Below are 18,422 nucleotides of genomic sequence, written 5' to 3'. Positions count from 1 at the left end.
AGACAGTTTAGCTAGAATTTTAGCCCTTAACAGTATATATAATGTATATAATACTATATGTACATTATATAACATATACACATATAATGTCTGTGCTATATGTCTATAATATAGAAGAATGTGTATAACATACACATTTACTAAACCTATACATGTGTGTCTATATACATGTGTAACACACACACACTCAAATTAGTACATTCTCGTGTATGGAAATCCTAGACCCAAGGGGGAAAACTACATTGTGGAGTGCTTCTCACGGGATCCACAGAGGGAGAAATTAGAGCAATGTTGTTGAGATAGTAAGAACAGAAGCAGTATTGTTGTTATAGACCAGCTGTGCACAAGGAGGAATTAGGCCAAGTGTTTAGGAAAAACAAGCAAAAGATGGACAGAATGATATTGATGTCAGGTTCATGTAGCTGGATGTGATGCAGGCAGTGATACTTTAGTGGGGCCGGGGTGAGAGGAATACTTAAACTGTTCAGAAATCTTCTGGCAGCTCTATCTCTCTGTCAGATCCCAAGCCACTGAATCAATCCATGATTTCCCTTAATCACAATTTTATCTTTTGAAAGATAAAGGCAAGTCCTGGCTTTGCTATATCTCATGCTATATCATGATTTCTCATACATGGGCCTCAGTTTCTCCGTCTTTAAAATCAGGATAGTCCCCTTCCCCACATCCAATGACCTCAGAATTGACTAGAAATAAAAGCACGGAGAAAGGCCACGTTCACCAAATAAATGTATGGCATTAAGCCTGTGTTCCCAAGGAGGTATTTTGTTCTCGTCAAGCTGTGCTAAGAAATAGGCAGGAACAAGCCCTGATCTTGCTCACTAGACCATCTAGCTCCTCAAACTTACACAGCTCTAATTGTATCTAATGAAAGAAAAGTAACATTTTTAGGTCCCAGTTACAGGAAACATTTTAAATAGAACTGGCCTGGGGCACTTTTTAAAATAAAATCTAAATAATGCAAGATTGTTAGTGGGAGCTGGGCCAGGACAAGATTACACACCTCATAAAAATCAGCCTCAGCTCCCGACTATCAGGCTGCTTCAGTGTTGGATTTGACAGCACAGGCCTTGTGGCTCAGGCAGGCCAGAGCCCTCTTCTAAGGCGGTCACCACTGGCTAGATGGACCTGGGGCTACTTTATGAATCGCCAAGACCAGCAAGGCACAGGAAACAGACCGGGGTCAGTTAATGAGAATAGGATAGGAGAATTCTGGATTAGACATTAGTTGATCCCAGAGAAATAGGAAGCCCCTGGAATCTGTTGGGTAGTGGGGCTAACGTGGCCTAATGTAAGCTTTAGGAAGGTAAAATGGATAAAATCCCAGGCAGACCTGGTTTCAAATCCTACTTTTTTTTTTTTTTTTTGGTGAGGCAATTGGGGTTGAGTGACTTGCCCAGGGTCACACAGCTAGCAAGTGTCAAGTGTCTGAGGCCAGATTTGAACTCAGGTCCTCCTGAATCCAGGGCCAGTGCTTTATCCACTGCGCCACCTAGCTGCCCCCAAATCCTACTTTAAAAACTTACTAGATGGGGCAGTGGATAAAGAACCGGCCCTGGATTCAGGAGGACCTGAGTTCAAATCCGGCCTCAGACACTTGACACTTACTAGCTGTGTGACTCTGGGCAAGTCACTTAACCCCCATTACCCTGAAAAAAAAACCTACTAGATGCTTAGGCAAATCATTTAATCATTCAGTTTCCTTCATTGTAAAATGGGAATCATAATATCTATAGCACTTCCCTTCCTGCATTATTATTGTTGTTGTTTGTCCTTCATTTCTTGAAGAGGACCATAACATTGAGGTGATGTCATAACTTGCAAAGAATTGGATTTAAGTGAGGGAGGGCTGTGCAAGGTCACCAACCTCACTCTCTCTTCCAGAGCCATCTAGGTCCTGTGGCAAGATGGACATCAGGATGACTGGAGATGGTCCCAGATGTTTTTAAGGCAGTTGGGGTTAAGTGACTTGCCCAGGGTAATATAGCTACTAAGTGTCTGAGGTAAGATTAGAACTTCTGTCCTGACTCCAGGGTCAGTGCTGTACCATTGTACCACCTAGCTGCCCCCAGGTTATTTTGGGGATCAAATAAATAGATAATGTATATAAAGTACTTTACAAACCTTATGCAGGTATAGAAATGCCCTAATTATTGCGTCTTCCAAAGTACCCCATTCTGGGTTCCATTAAGTGTTTACTTCCATATTGAGCTAAAATATGCCCTCTGTAATCTCCATCCAATTCTCCTAGTTCTCTTATTTGCAAACAAATAGAATAAGCCTAATTCTTCCTCCAGATGACAGTACTTCAGGTATTTGAATACAACTAATACAACCCCACCACTTCATTTTCATTCAGTCAGTTAACTTTTATCAAGTACCCACTGTGTGCAGGCAAAGGATAAGTATCCTAGTGGCTTCAACCAATTCACATAAGGCATTTCCTCATCCTTCCTGGTCACCCTCCGAAAATGAAAACCAAACACTAGACATAGCAGGGGAAAGGCATGGGACAGTTGGATTTCACTAAAATAATAGCGTTTCAGAGATTAAAGAGTCATCTAGTGTAACCTGTGCCCAAAGAAGAATTTCTTCTTGTCAGGACAGGAGCATTTTATGTCTAACACTCTACTAAGCGTTACAAATATAATTGGAAGCAAAAAGACAGTCCTTGCCCAAAGACTTTCAGTTCTACTGGGGTAAAGGGAGCTGAAAAAAAAAACAGGGATGAAAGGGGTATGACCACTTAGGGATGTGGTAGCCAAGTTAAGGTGGGCTGCTAGCTGATAAAGTGAATAGAGCAGGAGAGAGTGGGGCTGGTGACCTTGAACAGCCCTCCTTCACTTAAATCCAATTCACTGCAAGCCATGGCATCACCTCACGATGTCATGGCCCTCTTTTGAAAAAAACAAATGGCAAACAACAACAATAACAAGCAAAGTTAAGAGTCATAAACAAAGCTTGGGTTCCCCCTTTTTTAATTATTTCTTTTCTTTTCTTTTCTCTTCTTTTTTTTCTTTTTCTTTCTTCTTTTGTTCATACAGCTAGTAAGTGTCAAGAATCTGAGGCTGGATTTGAACTCAGGTTCTCCTCCTGAATCTAGGGACAGTGCTTTATCCACTGAGCCACGTAGCTGCCCCTGAATCTTGGGTTCCTTAATCAAAATGGAGGTTGCAGAAAGAACTCACCCATGGGAGAAGGGGGTTATAGTGCTGGAGGGATGTTCTAGGGTAAGAAGACCTCATATTCCAGAAATTGTCATCTAGCCTCTGTTTGAAGATCTCCCATGAACAACAACCTCTTCTTCTTCACACAGCTTATTCTACTTTTGGGTGGCTTCCATTGTTAGGAAATTGTAAATCAAATCCTATCTAAATTTGCCTTTTTGCAACTTTTACTCATTCTTACAAGACCCTTTGGGGTAAAACAGAACAAGATAAGTGCCTCTTCCACAATGTGAGATTTAAAATTGGATACAAGAGCATTAAACTCCCCTTTAACCTTTCCCTTATATATCTCCCAGACCAGTAAGTGAAAGAAGCCTCCGAGCTTTAGTTAGAGCTTTTATCGTTTGGGAATTACTTAGCCAACAAAACAAGGTGATGTTGATTAGAGAGATAGGAAAGTAGAAATACAAATAAATAGTCTTAGATGTAAGCTTAGTCTATATTCCGTATAGAACTCACCAAAAACCCAAGGCCACCTCTGAGGCTGAGAACCTTGTCAAGCAGACTGTTAAAAGCTTTCACTTTTTACCACAACAACTATCATCTCCCCTCACTGCCCACTCCCCCATGAAATTCTTTTCTTTTCCAGGTCAAAAATTTCCATTTCGTTCCTCTGATCCTCATATCGTTTGAATTTAGAATCTGTCCCCATCCTCGAGGCCTTTTTCTGGATACTCTCCAGCTTCTGGATGTCCTTTTTGCATGTTGGCACCCAGAAACATGTGCAGTTATCTCCACTTGTAGCCCAGCTGTGCAAGAATGTGGTCTCTTGTCTGACTGACTTCGGCTTGACCGTTTCTGGCCAGTTTAGTCCCATTGCTACTTAAATGACATTGTTCCTCCTTGTCCCTTTTCCAGTGTAGACTGTGATTTGAGAGTTACTTTAAGCCAATGATCATCCTGTAGACCCCCTTTCTCCCAGCGAGGACCACCGGTCATCAGTTTTCCATCCTTTAGAATTCAAGATTCTGTATAAAATAAGTAGGGATAGATTAAACCTGGCCCCTTCAAATGAAATGGACAAAGGTTGAGTGGTATATCATCCAAGTCTATGAAGTCCATGAAGAGAATGGAGGTGAATTTACGTTATTGTTGTCCACAGCCAACTTCTGTGTCTGCCCTGTGCTTTCTATCAGTTTGTATTTTGCTCGCTCTTTCCAATTCTTTGAATACCAGGAAATAGTCTAAGAAAATTACATCAATCTTTTAAAAAATTTCTTCATGTTGTTATGAAAAACATTCTAAGACAATCTATGCATATTTTGTCTTCGAGGCCAGTTTTTCTTGTTCTTCCAAACTTGATGATGGTGATGTCACTGATGTTTGCACAATTTTTCTCCTCCTTTTCTGTTTTCAAGTTCTAAATCTATTGATCATTTTTTTCTCAGATACTCTCCCATTCTTTGTTTTTGATTTGCTACTCTTTTCCTTGTTTTAAATTTTTTAAAATTTAATAGCTTTAATTTCCCTACTAATTTCCTTATATTTTCAATGATTTTATTGATTTTTTGCATCATTCTAGAGGTTCTGAAGGTTTTTTGTTATTCTTTATGTATGATTATTCTTTATGTTTAATTATTTTTGTAGGATTACTGGGAGTCTCTTTATGGCTACAATAATTTCTCTTTCATTAGAGTTTTTTTTTTAGTTGACTTCTTTGATTCCATAATATTTATTCATTATATTTGACCCTTGCCTGGATGGTTTACTCACTTAAAAATAATTTTTTCTCAAATAAATTTTCTCTTCTGAAATGCAGAATATCTTAACTCTCCCCCAGCCCATACCTACCCAGCCAGTGTACCACATATACAATAATTAAAATTTCAAGAGGAAAATGACTTTCTGCCACCTATTGACTGTTACTGTTTCTTTATTCTCATTGGCAATTTCTTACCATTTTGAGATAATGGAGTAGGGTAGTTTTACACCTAATCTCTCATTCAGGCTCTTTCCAATAGGGTTGGATAAAATCCTCTCCCATCCAGTAATAACTAATAATAATAGCTAACATTTATGTAGCACTTACTGTGTACTCAGCACTGTGCTAAGCACTTTACCAATTTTATGTCATTTGATCCTTATAACAACCCTGAGTGACAGATATTATTATCCCCATTTTACAGAGGAGGAAACTGAGGTAGAGGATAACTGACATGCCCTGGGTCACACAGATAATAAGTGCCTGAGGGTAGATTTTTAACTCAGATCTTCCTGACATCAGGCCCATCTCTCTGCTACCTTGTTGCCACTCAAGAAGGACCATCTGAGGTTCCCTTATCTTTTCTGTCCGGATTATTGGAATTGGAAAATACCTGAGCCCATTATATAGTGTAGGCAAGGCCAGGGTAGTATCTGGTTGCATTGCTTTCCTGTGCCTGGAGCAATCAACCATAGGGCAGGGTAAGATACCTTCTGTTGTGTATTTGCTAAGATTTTGATTATGGGGAGTTGTTTCCTTGCCTTTCTTTCTATTGTTGATGTTTTCTTTTATGTATTACTCACTGATAATAGTTAGGTGGGGCAAGTGGGGAGTCTGGGCTTTAAATGGGAAAGTCAATACTCTCAAATTAGAAATCAGAGAAATGAAGGTGTAAGCATCCAGTAAAGCTATTTTCTCATTTCTCTCTTCTTCCAGAAACTCAACCTATTGCATGAAGGTGTCTATGTCCTTGACAGTGGCAGAGAATGAATCTGGACTCTGCTACAATAGCCAAATCCGCTATTCAGAAAAATCCGAAGTCACCAAAAGAAAGGAGATTGTCTGCCCAGACATGGAAGATTATAAAACTGCAGAGCAAGAGCCGGATGTTGTGTGGTACAAGGTAATCCAGTAGGGCCAGGAATTTTTTTGGGGGGGGGCGGGGCAGACTCAGAGGGGAAGGGGAAGGTTTGTTGTTGATGTCATATAAAAATTTTGCATGCTCCTAGGAGCCAATGTTGACTATCTGTCTATTCCTTTGATGGGCAACAAAGACCCCCTTTCCTACCTATTCCAACCAAATATTGAGAATGGTAATAATCATAATAATAACTATTTTATAATGGTTTCCAAAACACTTTATAGTTAATATCTAATAATAACTAATTGGTAACATTTCTATTAGAGAAGGAGATGGCAAACTGTCCTGGTACCTTTGCCAAGAAAACCACAAAATGGAGTCTGGAAGAGTTGGACACAAGTGAAATGTCTGAAAGATAACAAGATTTATATAGTGTTTACTATGTTCCAAGTGCTTTGCAAGGTGCTTTACAATTATTATCTCAATTGATCCTCAAAACAGCCCTGATGTAGGTGCTCTTATTATCCCCATATCCCATATGAGGAAACAGATACAAATAGAAGTTAAATTACTTTCCCAGGGTCACACAGCTAGTAAGTGACTGAGGCTGAATTTGAACTCCTGATTCCAGGCCCTGCACTCTATCCACTATGCCTATTAGTTGCCCGATATATTACATTTTTGTTATTCATTCATTTCAGGCGCATCATGATTCCATTTGAAGTCTTCTTGACAAAGGCATTGGAAGGGTTTACCATTTCCTTCTCCAGCTCATTTTTTGGAGGAGGAACTGAGGCAATCAGGGTCAAATGACTTGCCCAGGGTCACAAAGCTAGTACATATTGGAGCCCAGATTTGAACTCATGATGATGAGTCTTTCTGATTCTAAGCCCAGTGCTCTATCCACTGTACCACCTACATGCCCCATATATTTACATATGTGTGTGTATGTGTGTATGTATACATAGGGTTATGATAAGGATCGAATGACATAACATGCATATATACATACATACATATATACGTGTGTGTGTGCGTGTATGTGTGTGTGTGTATACTTGCTCAGTGTCAGATGTCTGGGACAGGATTTGAACTCAGGGTCCTCTTGACTTCAAGTCCAATATTCAATCCACCTAGCTACCTATCAATAGACGATTCTCAAACTGGACAGAATGAATGGGCAGAAGGGCATTGCTTTGGACAAGACACAAGAACAAACACCCCATGTGGGCTCAAGTACAGTACCAGTCTTCACACTGCCGAGGCCCACTTGGGGATTCTTTGTAGACTGCACTGTGAGCGCCACTACCCAAAAGCCTGGAGAGATCCATGAAAGTGGAGAATGGAGGCTATTACTCATGTGCTATTTATTCCCTGATAAGATAGCTCATGTGGGTAACAAGCAATACCTAACCTATGCACCTGGTTTGAGGTGACTTTGGAGTTTCATTTGCAGGGGTTGTGAGTAATGGCAAAGTCAAAACCATCATTTTTTTAATTATAAAAATATTTTAGGGGTCAGCTAGGTGGCACAGTAGATAAAGCACCAGTCCTAGATTCAAGAGGACCTGAGTTCAAATATGACCTTAGACACCTGACACTTATTAGCTCTATGTGATCCTGGGCAAGTCACTTAACCCTCATTGCCCCACCAAAAAAAAGTATTCTCATATTTTCTAGTTACATGTAAAGATAGTTTTCAACATTTTTTTTTTAATTTTTTGCAGGGCAATGGGGGTTAAGTGACTTGCCCAGGGTCATACAGCTAGTAAGTGTTTGAGGCCGGATTTGAACTCAGGTACTCCTGAATTCAGGGCCGGTGCTTTATCCACTGCGCCACCTAGCTGCCCCCTCAACATTTGTTTTTATAAGATTTCTAGTTCCAAATTTTTCTCCCTCCTTCCCTTCCCTCACCACTCCCTAAGACAGCATGTAATCTGATATAGGTTATATATGTACAATCACATTAAACATATTCCTGCATTAGTCATGTTGTGAAAGAAGAATCAGAAGAAAAGGGAAAAACCTCAAAAAAAGAAAAAAAAAGTAGGAACAGTATGCTTCAGTCTGCCACCTTAATCCAAGTGGTATCAGGCTCTATTCACAGGGCCTGGGAGACTCTAACCACTTGGGGAGTACAGGCTTCTAACTTGCAAAGCTGGCATAGCCGCATCCGTGTCAGATACCAGCCATCTGGGGGCCAGTTGGAGTTAATGAGAGATGGGTTCCAAGGGGCGTATTCAGAGGCAAGACATGGGACGCCCATGTGAATAACTGTTTAAACCTGGAAGAAGTCAGATACCTTTCTTGGAAGCTCCCTAGGATGGAGAGTACATACACTATAGAAAAAAAAACCACACTATCCATTTTCATTTAATCCAACAATCGTGTCTGAAGTTCCTGGTAGCTGAAAGTGCTACCAGCTTAGTGGGGATCAGGAAAGGCATTGTATAGGAGGTCATCTCTGAGTTTATCCTGGAAAGGAGCTAAGAATTCCAAGCCACAGAGGTGAGGAGGTATTCCCTGCATTCAAAGCAGGGAAAACAGCCTGTGCAAATGAATGGAGGTGGGAGATGGAATTCTGAGTCTGAAGAAGAGCTGGTGGTCTTGTAGCTAGAATAGAATTCACAGGAGGGCAGCTAAATTTCAGTGGACAGAGAGCACCTTGAGCCCGGAGTCAGAAAAACCTAACTTCAAATCCACCCTCAGGCACTTCCTAGCAGCATGACCCTGGGTAAGTCACCTCACCCTATTTGTCTCAGTTTCTTCAGCTATAAAATGAACTGGAGAAGGAAAAGGCAAACCACTCCAGTACTTTTGCCAAGAAAACCCCAGATGGGGTCATGAAGAGTGGGACATAAAGAATTCACAAATTTCAGTAGTATGAAATAAAGTTGGAGAGGAAGGTTAGAAAGAGATCTTGGAGGACTTTCAAAAAGCAGCCTGAGGAGTTCTTTTTTTCTAGAGGAAATTGAAAGTCACTGGGGGCATTTGAGTAAGGGCATGACATGGTCAGACCTCTGCCTTAGGAAGATTATTTTCACAGTTGTGTAGCCGATGAATTAAAGAGATTAGGAACTAGAAGCAAGGAGACCAATTAGAAGGCGATTACAGTAATCCAATTAACAGGCTATTAGGGTTGAAGCTAGGGTACTGCCTACGTAAGAGCAGGAAAGGAGAGAGATGTTAGGGAGGTAGAATTGATGGAAATTTGTAACGGATTCAATATGGGGAGAGCCATCTCCAGTAGGGACAAGGCTGGGTCCCCCAACAGAAAGAGGAAAGCATGGGACAGGGGTCAATTAGAGGGGAATCTACTGAGTTGTTTTGGACAAGGTGAATTTTTGAAAAATGCCTAAGGGACAACCAGGTCTGGAATTCGGGAGAGAGAATGGGCCTGGCTGTATAGATTTGTGAGTTGTCTATATAGAGATAATTGATCCCAAGGGAGCTGAGAAGATCATCAAATGAGAAGAGAAGTGGGCCCAGGATGTTATCTTAGAGCAGAGGTGTCAAGCATGTATGTGGCCTGCCACACTCCCCCGTGGACCAGGACCAGATTAAACTGTAATTGGGAAATATTTAACAAAAGAAATAAAAAAATAGGATAAAAGAAACTGTCACTTTGTGGTCCCCAGGGATCCTTATATAGAGATTTGAGGCCCCCATTTCTATTTGAGTTCGATACCACTGGCTTACCTAGGATTATGGGATGTGGTGATTGACTTGTAAGGGACTTCAGCTACCCTGTAGTCAAACCTCTTTGTTTTTACAAGGGAGGAAAATGAAGCCTGGAAAGTGATAAAAACTTAGCCCTGATCACAGTAGCTTCAGAGAACTAATGCTGGAAGAGGGCAATGTTAAACGACTTGCCCAAAGTCACACAGCAAATAACTTTGGTCACTCCTCTTAAGTTAGTCAACTGCCCATCACTAAAGTGGGTGGGGAAGGTCAATACTCTGAAACACTAGCACAAGGCCCCAGACAAGTCCGCTTTGGGTTTAGACTGGTTTTCTTAGTGGCTACCATGAATGAGTTCTACTGTTGTGAGTGCAGTGTCAATGATACAATAGGAAGCCTCCCTAGCCTAGTTAAGCCTGCTAATTGCTGCTGACTGCTGATTATTCACATGGACACAAATGATGCCAGGAGGACCATGCCAAGCCTTGCTGAGGATTAGGAAAACTTGAGCAAGGAACCCAAAGACCTTACTAGCAAAGGCAGTATTTTTGTCCCTGCTGTCAATCCCAGAAAAGGGATTCAGAAGAGAGAGTAAGATTTCATAAATGAAAAATCTGGTGAAGACGATGGTCTCTGAAAAAAAGATTTGGATTTCTGGACCTCAGCTTAAAATATAGGCCATAAGAGAATGTATTTGCCATGTATCTTGTAAATCTAATCAAAAAGACTTTAATATGAAAAGGAAGGAAGAAGTAGAAAACCACTTAGGTGCATCCACCAACCTAGATCGTAGAGAATAGCGACGTAGACGAAGGACTAAGATGCCCAGAAGTTCACAGAGACGATTCAAGAATGAAGCCAGGAATAAAATCCATGGTCACAGATGTCTATAAAGGTATGAGTAGCAGGGAAGTATGAATCTGACATAAAAGCCTAAAGTTGACTTCCTGGGTGTAATGGAGGCTTGATGTTATGGGACCCATGATTCAGACTCTGGAATGGAATACATTATTCAGAGGGATTGCAGTGGGGTGGAATAGCAGCAGTATATGTATATGTATAGGAATGGGGCGGGGGGCGGGGGTAGGTGCTGTTATCACGCCCATTTTGTTGATAAGAAACTGAAGCTGAGAAAAGTTAAATGACTTGTCCAGAGTCCCATGTAAGTAAGTAACTTCTTGTAACCCAAAAGTGCTTAAATGAATTGGAGCGAAAAACATGAACAAGTTAGGAGGAGTGACCCCTACTTTACCTCTTTCTGTCTTTGTAGTTGCCTATTCACAGGAAAACCTCTGAGCAAGAAGAGAAAGATAGCCACACACTTCTTGAAGTATAGAATACAAGAGGTCACTGAAGCATTTTCAATGGGTCGAAAATAGTTGGGGGCAGCTAGGTGGTGCAGTGGATAAAGCACCGGTCCTGGATTTAGGAGGACCTGAGTTCAAATCTGGCCTCAGACACTTCCTAGCTGTGTGGTCCTTGGCAAGTCACTTAACCCTCATTGCCCTGCCAAAAATAATAATGGGACACCAAAGTGAATGGACTCATCCTAGTGTTATTAGGTCTAGGGACGCCCAGGTGGCCTCTCTGCCCTGTCTTCTGTTATATACATCATGTTTCAGTGTGTGGGTGGTCTGTGGATCAAGCCAAGGTACTGGCAAGGGAAAGCCAATCCACAACCTCACATAACTTCTCCAATTGATGACTCAGTGTGCTTTTGTCTTTGTATTCCCATTGCCTAGTACGATGCCTCACACATAGTGGGTGCTTAAGAAATGCTTGCTGGGGCAGCTAGGTGGTGCAGTGGATAGAGCACTGGCTCTGGAGTCAGGAGTACCTGAGTTCAAATCCAGCCTCAGACAGTTAACACTTACTAGCTGTGTGACCCTGGGCAAGTCACTTAACCCCAATTGCCTCACTTTAAAAAAAAAAAAGCTTGCTAATTGGACAAACTTATTAAAATGGAGTCACTGCCACCTGGGACAGTTCTATTTTTAAAGTTCTTATTCTTTCCCTGATTCCCCAACACACTACTCTTCATACTTGCCTGGGTGAGAAATCAGCTCCTCCTGAATTCCCATCGGCCATCTCTACCTTGGACACTGATTCTTGGGATCTTAAATAAGGAGGTCCTAGGTCTAGAGCACGAAGAGCCTTCAGAGGCTCTTGAGTCCAATAGACTTGCCCAAAGACACACATGTAGGCATAGATCTTGAAGGAAATTCCAAAGTCATATACATCAGTCACTTCATTTTACAGGAAAACAAACTGAGGTCTAGGGTTTTCCAATGCAAGGTAGCATCTCGTATGCAATTCCTAGTCTTAGATAGTTGCCTTGAACATTGAAGGGTCAAGTGACTTGTCCAGTATCACACAGCCAGTAATGAGTCAGAGGCAGAATTTGAACCCAGGGCTTTCTCACTCTGAAGTCTGTTTTCTATTCATTCCTCAGGGGACAGTTAGGTGGTGCTACTGCAGAAGATACAGCACTGGATTGGGAGCCAGAAAGACTCATCTTCCTGAGTTCAAATCTGGCCTCAAATATTTATTAGCTGTGTGACCTTGGCCATGTCACTTCACCCTGTTTGCCTCCATTTCCTCATCTACAAAATAAGCTGGACAAGGAAATGACTGAAACAACTCCAGTATCTGCCAAGAAAACCCCAAATGGGGTCATGAAGAGTAGGAAACAGCTGAACACTACCAACCACTGAACCCACTCCTCCATGCTGCCCATTACAGATAGTAATCCTCAGAGACTGGTATTGAACCCAGATCCTCTGGTCCCAGAATCAGTGCTCTTTCCTAATTTCCATGCTGCCCCTCTGAGGAAGATTATTCCTAGGCTAGCCCAGCACACAGAGTCAGCCAGATATTTTATCAGCATTTCTCTCCTAAGGCCTTCAAGTTCCCAGAGGGCATATGGAAGGTCAGAAAAGTGTTGAACCGGATGGAGTGGGAATGACAGAGATGGATCAGCTTTCCCCCCATGGATAAGAGCCACCATTCCCTGGTATTAGAGATGGAAAGAATTCCATGATGACAAGTAAAATAATTGTGCATTAGGCAGAAGAAATAAAGAAAGCTTGTAAGGAAATGCAAGCATAAATGGAAATTCAGGCAGATCCGTCTGCTCTCCTGTTGGCCAGGAAGCTTTTGGCGAAGTGTCAGAGCCATCTGACTCTGGTAAAAAAGTCATCTGGTATCCAAGGCGCAGTTCAGAAATCCCCCCACCCCACTACCACCCTACCATATGTTGCCAATGAGTGTGCTCCTCTCTCCCTTGTCTCAATATGCTTTTTATCAATTAATTTCTGTATTTGGTGGCTCACAGTCAGCTCCATCTATTCCATTTGGAAAAAGGAGTTGTGGTAGATATGGCCAGACTCATAAACTCAATAGAGGGGAAAAAAGTCATTTAAGTGAAAGCTAGTATTTCAGGTAAACTTGATATTTGCCTGGAAAACATTCCATTTTTGCTGCTCTTCATCTTGACTTTTTCGAAAGGAAAATGTGGTTTGGTGAGACCTTAAGGCACCACAGGCCACACAAAGTGGAAATGCTCTCACAGCAAAGCTATAGCTACTATTAGACTTAAGAATTTGGAGTCAGCAATTTTGTCAGAGACATCCCATTAGAGCATTTCTAAAAATCAGTGGATATGAAGGCAAACCACCCAGGCTGGGTTCAAATTGAAGCTCTGGCACTTCCTACCTCGGGGAGCTTGGGCAAGTCTCTTCATCTCTCTGAGCCAGTTTCCTCATCTGAAAAATGGGTACATCAATTCTCACACTATTTACTTCCCAAGGGTGGTCACTAGGAAAAATTGAGCAACTGTGGTTGTTACATGCAAATGGAATTCAAGTCTTATTTGGGGGCCCTCTCTTAAGTCACTTGAAAGTTTCCAGTCTTGGGTTTCATTTTCTTGGCAGGCAAATGAGATGAGAGGCTTTGGTGTGGGTAGAATGGCAGTAAGAACTGGGTCTGAGCTCCAGGTCTTATCCAGTCACTTAGTAGTTTGCCTGATCTTCAGTTTCTCCCTTCTCCTTCTCCGGTCTCAGCTTCCTCGTCTCTAAGGGGTAGTAATAGCACCCACCTCATGAAGTTGAGTTTTAAATGAGATGACATGTATTTTGCATTGCATACTTTAAAGCATTATATTTTTTGGTTTTGTTTTGTTTGTTTTTTTTGCAGGCAATGGGGGTTAAGTGACTTGCCCAAGGTCACACATCTAGTAAGTGTCAAGTGTCTGAGGCCAGATTTGAACTCAGGTCCTCCTGACTCCAGGGCCAGTGTTCTATCCACTCCGCCACCTAGCTGCCCCTAAAGCATTATATTATTATTCTGTTCATATTGTCTTTCCTTATGTATTTGCCTTAATCTCCCTACTAGACTTTTACATCCTTAATGATTATGTCTTATCTTTAATCATTCACTTTAGTGGTCTGATTCTCAATTTGTTGTTCTGGAAAATGGAAATAATAACACTTTTTTTGTTATTGTTGTTGATCAGAGTCCAAGTCTTTGTAATCCCATGGACAATACTGTCCATGGTGTTTTCTTGGCAAAGATACTGAAGTGGTTTGGGGCAGCTAGGTGGTGCAGTGGATAGAGGCACTCACTGGCCCTGAAGTTGGGAGGACACAAGTTAAAATCTCACCTCAGATATTCTTCAGTTGTGTGACCCGTGCAAGTCACTGCACCCTAATTGCCTTAAACACCCAGGGCCATCTCCAGGCATCCTGATGTATATCTCGCCACTGGACCCAGATGGCTCTGGAGGAGAGAGTAAGGTTGGTGACCTTGCACAGCCCTCCTCGACTTAAATTCAATTCCGTGCAAGTCATGACATCATGACGTCATAGTCTTCTTTGAGAATGAAGGACCAACAATAATAACTGGAGTGGTTTACCATTTACTTCTCCAGTGGATTAAGGCAAACATAGATTAAGTAACTTGATCATAGTCACATAGCTACTAAGTATCTGAGATCAGATTTGAACTCAGGTCTGTTTGACTCCAAACCCAATGCTCTATCCATTGAGCCACCTAGATGACTTACCTCTCAAGTTCAACAGGAAGATCAAATTAGGTCCTATGTACAATGCTTTGCAAACATGGATATACTATGGAAATATTAGCTATCAGCATTAGCTACTATTTTTTATATTTGTATCCCCCTTATTGTCTCACACATGGTCCTTTACATTGTAGGTGCATCATAAATAGGGGTGGCATTTACATTGGAATCAGTCCCAAGTTCAGGCCTGTTGCTAGTGTTTTTTGCTTTTTTCCCCATGGATCCAGTTAAGCCTCACTCCTCAGACTTACTATGTAGCCTATTAAAAAAGAGGAGACATCCTAACTTCCACTAGCCACTGGACCCCCATATCAGTTGAAATATCAGGACCTGCTAGGATCATTGGAAATGATGGGACTGCTAAGCTAAACCCCTCAGTTCACAACGAAATTTTGCTCTAGAGGGAGACGTATTTACTGGGGAACTTAAACTCTATGGGAATTCTGAATCCTTAATACTCCTAAGCCTATTAAATGCTCAGTTATTAGGAGATGAGTACTTTTCGTCAGCTCAGTGGAGCCTGCCTGAGCCTGAGAACACATGGACTTGCAGGTTCCTAGGAGAGGGAGAAAGACGGAAAGAGAAAGAACGTGCAGAGAGCCAGGCCAAGCCTCTGACGTACTTCTCGACCCTGGGGAAAAGAGGGAGAAAGGGCAGATCGATAGAATACTGTGTTCTTCCACTCAACTGGAATGGGTGAGGTAGAGGGAAGGAAGTTGTACGGGCTATCCCTAAAGTCTTCTGGCAATTTCTGGCTCTAATCAATTAAGGAGAAATGCTGTATCCTTTGAAAGTTGAATTATTTAAATTTATTTTACACTTATTTAGTTTCATGAATATTGAATTTTTTTTTTCATTTTTTTTTTTGTGAGGCAGTTGGGGTTAAGTGACTTGCCCAGGGTCACACAGCTAGTAAGTGTTAAGTGTCTGAGGTCGGATTTGAACTCAGGTCCTCCTGAATGCAGGGCTGGTACTCTATCCACTGCAGTGCCACCTAGCTGTCCCAACAGTTGACAGTTTTTAAAAGGCTCAGAAACTGACTAGAGTAATATACAATTAAGCCTTCCATATCATGATTTTCACCATCATGGTTTTGCTATATCACAGGGCAGCATAAGAAATTAAATGGGAATTTTGTGAGAGTTCTGCAGAAGCCATGGACAACACAGTAAGGCCAACAGATGACACGGAAAAAAAGTTTAGAAATTCAGAAATGCATAAAATATATGTATAGTCTTATATAATATCAATGCATTTTATCTTTTAATACAATAAATATATCCAAATATGGTGCCATAAACACCCCATTAAAAAAGGAAAAAGGGGGACAGCTAGGTGGCTCAGTGGATAAAGCACCGGCCCTGGATTCAGGAGAACCTGACTTCAAATTCAACCACAGACACTTGACACTTACTAGCTGTGTGACCCTGGGCAAGTCACTTAACCCCCATTGCCCACCAAAAACAAACAAAACCAACGGAACAAACAAAAAAAAAGGAAAGAAATTCAGACTTCTTTGGTATGAAGGGAGGGCCCAAAATTTTTACATGAATTTCCCAGATTGCAGGGTTGCCACACCTATAATCCCTGCAATGGGTAAGGAATAAGTATATAGCACATTGGTGGCCATGTTAAATTTTAATAAGAAATGTGAATAGTATTAACATTTAAGTAATTAGCCTCCCAAATGTTCTTTTTAAGTCTGTAACATATATATTTCTGAAGTTATTAAAGCTTCAAATATCTCTTCTAAAATCAAACTCTCCCGCTCATTTCCAGAAAGAAAAACATAGTGTTCAACAAAAAACTCAGTTCACCAAAGCAAATTTTGGGGCCCTGTGAGGGAAGATTCAAGGCCTTGGTGTTATTAATGCCGAAACAAAGAGACTCTTTTTGGACTCTGCCAAGTAATCTTCCTGGATCTGGAGGAATTAGTATACATAAGATTGAGAATGGGTGGTTTGTGTGGAAGGATGCAAAAAAGAGCAAGAGGGCATTGGTTCATCCCAAGGTGTCCTCAGTTAGCCATTTTCCATGGCAATGTCATCATTAACCCCTGACACCTCCTCTTTGTTTGAATGGAGAGGGGGCAGTAGTAAGAGAATCCATATTTCCGTTACTTATCTCCAGCTACTAGAGATGCTTCCTAGATGTGTCATGGACAGAGGGGGCAGTGTTTGATAAAGAATATGACAGGCCCCCCAAGGAACCAGAGATGTGGTGTCCATTGAGTCACATGTATTGGATTGACGATTTATAGAATTTCAGAGTTGTAGAGAACTTCACTAGCCATTTAGTTTGACCCCCTCTGCAACATATTTGACAAGAGGCCAGCCAGCCTTTGTTTGAAGAGCTCCAATGAGATGTAATTGTCTGCAATCTGAGGCAGTACATTCTACTTTTATATGGCTCTAATTGGTAGAAAGATTTTCCTTATATCAACCCAAAATCTACCTTGAAAAATAATTTGCTATAGTTGATATGTATGATAAAATTTTCTGGGAATTAAAAAAAATGGCAAAAGCTTGAAATAGTAAGAAATTTAATCAGGGAGTCCCTAGTTCAAACAGAGTAGCCATTAAAGTTACTAGAAACAGTATCTACATTCCTTAATAGCTCCTATTTTCTTACCTCCTACTCTTTTGAAAGCCTTTACAATATGGCTTCTAGCTCTAACACTCAGCTCACGTTTCTCTCTTGAAGGTTACCAGTCATTTCTTAACTTTGAAATCCAATGACTTTTTCTTATTGGTCATCCCACCTGACCTCTCTGTAGGTTTGATACCCCTGCTCCTATATACTCTTCCATATTTTTTCCTTCCACAGTGCTGTTTTCACCTGTTTCTTTTCCTATTTGACTTGTTATTTCTCATTGTCCTATGATGAATCATCATCATGGTAAAAAAAAATATTGTAAAGCCTTTTAAGGTTTAAAAATCATTCAATAAGCATTTTTAAAGCACTTACTGTGTGCTAGGCCCATGGGAAACAAAAACAAAAGCTGAAACAATCCCCACTCCCAAGGCATTGTGATTCTAAAGGGGAAAATAAGTACACATATAAGTATATGCAAAATAAACATAATATCAATTGAAAGGGATGACACTGGCTTTGGGGTTAATTGGGAAAGACTTCATCTAGCAGGTGGCCCTTGAGCTAGCCTTGAAGGAAGAGGACAACTCTCTGTGCAAGTAGTAAGGAGGCACAGAAACAAAGATGCCATGTATAAGGAACTGAGAAAATCTATACCACAAAGTGCAGACTTTAGAAGTTGCTTGGGGCCAGCTTGGGGAAGATGTTAAAAGCTAAATAGAGGCATTTACCCTGGGTAAATAACCCCAATTGCCTTAAACACCAGGGCCATCTCCAGTCATCCTGATGTATATCTTGCCACTGGATCCAGATGGCTCTGGAGGAGAAAGTGAGGTTGGTCACCTTGCACAGCCCTCTCTCACTTAAGTCCAGTTCACTGCAAGTCATGGCTTCTGTCATGCTTCTCTTTGATAACAAAGGACAAACAACAACAACAACAAGTGAGTAGGGGAGTGACACAGAATCAGCAACACACCTTACCACACCTCCCACCACTACAACTCAGACAAAGGAATGCAACTGAGGAAAGAGATCAGCACG

General features: G+C 41.3%; 1 protein-coding gene across 1 annotated transcript in view; it reads left to right on the top strand.

Moving 5' to 3' along the window:
* IL1RAPL2 (interleukin 1 receptor accessory protein like 2) overlaps positions 1 to 18,422 on the top strand; it is a 953,666-nt gene that overhangs the window by 525,861 nt on the left and 409,383 nt on the right. The window contains exon 4 of the mRNA XM_043974249.1: positions 5,884 to 6,070. Coding sequence (XP_043830184.1) covers positions 5,884 to 6,070 — 187 coding nt within the window. The remainder of the gene's footprint in view (positions 1 to 5,883; positions 6,071 to 18,422) is intronic.

The sequence above is a fragment of the Dromiciops gliroides genome, chromosome X (assembly GCF_019393635.1).
Source record: "Dromiciops gliroides isolate mDroGli1 chromosome X, mDroGli1.pri, whole genome shotgun sequence".
In the NCBI taxonomy this organism is placed as follows: Eukaryota; Metazoa; Chordata; class Mammalia; order Microbiotheria; family Microbiotheriidae; genus Dromiciops; species Dromiciops gliroides.
This window is presented reverse-complemented; position numbering and strand designations above follow the sequence as displayed.